Raw genomic sequence first — 5,150 nt, 5'->3', positions numbered from 1 at the left:
TGAGCGTCGGAGTGAGTACGCTCGGCCAAAGCCGAGCCCTCAGTTTGTTCATTGTTTCAGGAGAGGCCGAAAGGAGGATTCAACCAAAGACGTCATTCTACAAGCCACGAGTGGTAACAAATAACTGCTTCGGAATTACACCCGGAACATGGAGATTAGCAAAACTAAGAATTATAAACACAGGGGCAAATTTGTCATTTCATAAAGTTTTTTACCTGAGAATAGCATTGGGTGCAATTTATAACATGAGCAATTAATTTGGGTATAATTTTAAAAAAAAAATAATTAACGTAAGAATAAATATAAAAAAGTGGATTAAGCATGAGTGTAATTGATAATTTACCCTACCCCGTATTATTCATCAAATTACCATAGAACATACTAGTGTACTAGTGTACAATATTACAATAACGTAGGGGAGTATTAGTAATACATGCATGAAGCCATGCAAAGGTACGGTTCATCTTTAGCATGAAAGATTTTGACCAGGATCAACACCAAAAACACCACAATACTGCTGATACAATTGAATACGATCATTAGCTTCAGCCTGGTTTTGGCCATTGCACTCTAGAGCACCGTTAATAGCTCGAATTGAGGCTCCGAAACCTTGGTTCAAAACCGAGTGTACATTGGTCATCCAGAACCACAAGGCGGCCTTGAATGAAGTGACAACATCATTTGCGACAATTTCGGGGTTGTTTAAGCCGTCGAAACCGATGGATTGGCCGGCAGCACCGTAGTTGTAGTTCCATGAGAGTTGAAGAGGTCCTCTTCCGTAGTATTTCTTGCCGGACACGCAAGGGTATTGTGTGTTAGTGGTGTCACAGTATGCGTCGTTTGTTGCTCCATCCTTCTCCTCTATGTGGCAAAATCCTGTATACATAAAGCACAAATAATGCTTGTCAGAATTCGATTAAATGACGTATTTAAATTTCACAAATTATAAAATAAGACAATTTTTGTTATAGTATACAAAAGACGGCCCATTAAAGTATTAGTCAAAATCTATTTGTAGAGATATATTGTTACATGGAAAATATGAAGATAATGAGCCTCACTATCACCATATTACATATGTGTATAGTACCATATTGCGCTATACAATAAAAGGAAAATTTAAAATGTGTGTGAGATAATTAGGGATGGCAATGGGTAGGGTTTGGGTAGGGTCCGTCTAGACCCGGACCCGACCCAAGATTTTCCCTTTGGACCCGTACCCGACCCAAACCCGCAAGGGTCTAAAATTTGAGGACCCATACCCGGACCCTATGGGTAAGGGTAGGGTCTGGGTCTACCCGTGGGTCCGAGTTTACCACTTTAGTAACAAGATTAACAATTTATAGGGTCTATAATATTAAAAAAAAAAATTCATACTACTTTAACATTATGAGTTTATTAATCTGCCGTTAATGGTGGTTGTTGGTCGCGGCTATTAAAGAGGTGGTTGTCGATCGCGTCAGTCTTTGTGGTGGTGGTTTTCTTGTGTCAGTGGTGGAGTGGTGGTATTGTCAGAAGAGTTTGGTTGGGTTTTATCACTTTATGGGATGAGGGAAGAGAAAAAGACTTTAGTTGGGTTTCTACAGTCTGCCAGTATGAATTCAGAAAAGTTGTAATTTTAATTATTTTTTTTCTTTAATAAAGGGTCTAGGGTCGGGTATGGGTCTCATAACTTAGACCCGGACCCGGAACCGAAATATTTTCTTAAGACCCATACCCGACTCATACCCGACCCATACCCATTGGGTCTGAAAAAATGACACCCATACCCGACCCATTAGGGTCCGACCCTCAGGGTCTGGGTCGGGTCCCCGACCCACTGCCATCCCTAGAGATAATGGTGTTAAAATTATGTACCTATGTTTAGTGGCGTATCTTAGAGTAAATAATAAGGAAAGCTGAGATTAACCTATTATTTTCGTGGGTGAATATGTAAAACTCAATCAAGGGGTAATATGAAAAGGAAAATGAGTTGGCGTCACCAGGTGACTCCCAATCTCGACGTAACCCTCTCACATGCAATGAATGGAGACCCCTTAAATAAAGGATGCATATGAGAAGGTGACACTCAATTTCGGTGCCACTCGGTGGCGCCCTATCATTATCCATATGAAAATTCAATAAGAGGAGGTTCCCTCCCGTCATAACTAAGATCCATTGTAAACTTTTGTTTACTAAAGTTTGTGATTTTAATTTCAACTGCATTTTAAATCACGTCATATATTACCACATACATAGTCTATGACATAAATCAACCATTTGCAAGGCTAACATTAATTGATTGTATACGTTTGAAAGTGAATACTCTCATCTATAATATTGACATATTGTACGTGCCTTATTTTCTCATATTAATAGTGGCCGGGTATAAACGAACTATATTCTAGAGTATATTTCATTTCATTTCATTTCATTATATACGTTTTAAAATATATTAGTGGGTTTTGAATAAAGAAAGTACCTGTACTACTCCGTATCTAATTCAATCAAATTGTACGTAAATTAGACAAAATGTGATTAGCATGAATAATGCATGAAACGAAACTTACGTCCAGTCTCATGGGCGACATGAGCAAAAAAGGCGGCAATTTCCCTCAAATTAGCATCATTTGCACCGGAGGTACCAAACTGAGGGTAGTTTCCAAGAGCATTAAGAAAAGCATCTCTAGTGTAAAAGTTTTTCCCTGGACAAGACGCGGCGGCTTGGCCTATAATCCCGTCAAAGAACGACTGGGTTACAACACTCGACACTGAACCACCACCACCACCACCACCACTAGGGGTAGTAGGAGTCGGGGTGGCACCACCGGTGTCACATGGACCAGATTGGCAATTATTAATGCCACAATAGGCTTCGGTCGAGCCACAAAAGCCGAACTTGCTACAACATAGGTTTGGTGCACAACCACAGTTTTGTGCAAATGATGAAAATGGGAGTAATGAAATTGAGAAGATTATTGCTACTAATGTTAAGCTCTTCATTTTTGTTTGGTTTGATGAGAAAATGTTGTGTATGTTGCGAGGTATTTATAATCGAGTTATGTGGAAAAAAGTCTATGAATGTTGGTATGATTTTTGATAATTGATAAGCACCGTAATTTTTATGCTGATCTATTTGACTTGGAAATTAATAGAATGTGGACTTTGGTGTTGTATCATGTAAGATGGTCTACACCAACATTTACTAATTTGACTTGGTCATTGTAAAAAATAAAAATCAATTATTTTAGATTGCATGACCGAATTAGAATTCTTTTATCAATATAAATATTATTTTGTTTCGCAAGAGCTCGGATTTAATATAGATCACGGGTTATATTACTCCGCACCTTTTTTTTCATTAGGAAGTATTAAGCTTACACTACGACACACTTACACAGTTACACGTCTGGTAACCCTTCAATTAATATTACGGAGTATCAAACTAGTTCTAGAAACGGGATCGTAACCTTGTAGGCGATAAATGATTAAATTCTCTTGTATTATAGACTTATAGTATATCCTTGTTTTGGTCAGCTATATATGGCTATCTATTGTTATCCTTAATTAACAGAAGTTGTACGAAATGATTAAAGATTAGGCAGATCAAGAATTCTGACGCGTTAGAAAACTTGTTTTCTTGTGGAATTCTTGAGAAAAATACAGCCTAACTTCATTCAATATGCCAAAATTGACTATTCAAAATTTCAGATTCATTGCTCAATCTTTTCCAAATCAATTCCTGTATGAATTAACCAGATCCGAGGCAAGAAGAATAAATACATTACATATGAGTTGGATGTTTATACTTGATGAATCCAAACAAATTCATCGAGCCTCAAAAGCATTGTGTACTGGACAGGTTTCGTGCCTGTGTCAACAATCCCCAACGTTCTACGTCGCACACCATCCCTTGGCACGTTGTTAGAACACACTTGGTTGATGATGCCAAGTTTCATTATGATTTAATTGTTTGCCTCTTAGTAAATGTTTAGCAAGTTGAAGCATCCCATGATTGTTCAAAGAAGTTCAAGATGATCAAGATGAAAGACAAGTCAAGCATGCCCATAGTCTAGAACAAATGTTGTAAACGAGGTAGTTAAACATATTTCTTTTACGCATTAGTTATGGCAAAACCGTGCAACAGTTCCTGAGACTGTTGCACCATGGTTTCTGGTACTAACGAATGGAGAATTTTCGGGAAAATTTATAAGTGTTTGAAATTCCTTTAAAAGCTTTTATATGTTCAAGAGGAACATTATTTCAAAACTGAAGAACAAAAAGAACAAAAGAATATGCTTGCACAATAATTTAAAAGATGTCAATCCCATTTGTGCAAGTTGCCTTTCATGCTAAAAATGGGTCTTATGCTTTTTCCATTTGTGGCAAAATTGTGAGTTCCCATATTTTATGGGAAACACTCCTTGTCTTTGGAAAAACGCAGCCCCTTGAGCCTCTCAAACCTGATTGTTCTTTTATATTTTTTAAATGAAAATGCATGCTACTAACTTGTGGATATTAGATTAAAGTAGTGTTAAGAACCTTCTCTTACACACTACCTTTCTCTATAAATAGCCACTTCATTTTTCATTTATTGTAAGACTTTGAAAGAGCATTCATTGTAAACACTTTGCAAATCTTTTCAGCATTAAAAGCTTTGTTCTTCAATCATTTGCAAAACCGTTTTCTGTTTTTCAAAAGTCTTCAATTGTTTTTCAAAGCTGTAAAATCTCCAAGTATCAGTTCGCTTAACTGTTGCATAAACGAATATGTTCAATGATTCTCGTGTTTAGGTCTTAATTGTAATCTCCATGTTCTTAAGTGAACCACTGAGATTCTGACTCTGTAAACCGTTGAGATAGAACCTTAAGTCTTGAAGCGGAGTAGCTTTGAGCAAGAGAAAGTCTTGAAGCGGAGTAGCTTTAAGCATTGCAACCGGAGTAGGTTGGCGAGTTGTTTCATTGTAATGGTTTAGTTAAGTTTGAGTAAATTTCTAAACAAGCAATAAAATAACGGTTGGACGTAGGCTCCGGAGTAGGAGCTGAACCAATTTTTAAACATCGTCTTGTTTGTTTATTTACTTTCACGTTCTCTTATCATTCGTCTTTTACACGTTAATCTCACTCTCAGTGCTGTGCAACAGTCTCTCATACTGTTGCATAGACCTGCTG

The 5,150-nt window shown here is 37.4% G+C and overlaps 1 protein-coding gene across 1 annotated transcript; it reads right to left on the bottom strand.

Annotated features, from left to right (window-relative positions):
- Positions 1–285: 285 nt before the first annotated feature.
- Positions 286–3,007, bottom strand: LOC141609311 (acidic endochitinase SP2-like). The gene is made up of 2 exons (XM_074428411.1): positions 2,550–3,007; positions 286–876 (listed from the first exon to the last, which is right to left on the bottom strand). The coding sequence occupies exons 1-2, from the start codon at positions 2,980–2,982 to the stop codon at positions 467–469; spliced, it is 843 nt and encodes a 280-aa protein (XP_074284512.1). The 5' UTR covers positions 2,983–3,007; the 3' UTR covers positions 286–466.
- Between the last annotated feature and the right edge of the window lie 2,143 nt (positions 3,008–5,150).

Source organism: Silene latifolia, chromosome 10 (genome assembly GCF_048544455.1).
Source record: "Silene latifolia isolate original U9 population chromosome 10, ASM4854445v1, whole genome shotgun sequence".
In the NCBI taxonomy this organism is placed as follows: domain Eukaryota; kingdom Viridiplantae; phylum Streptophyta; class Magnoliopsida; order Caryophyllales; family Caryophyllaceae; genus Silene; species Silene latifolia.
This window is presented reverse-complemented; position numbering and strand designations above follow the sequence as displayed.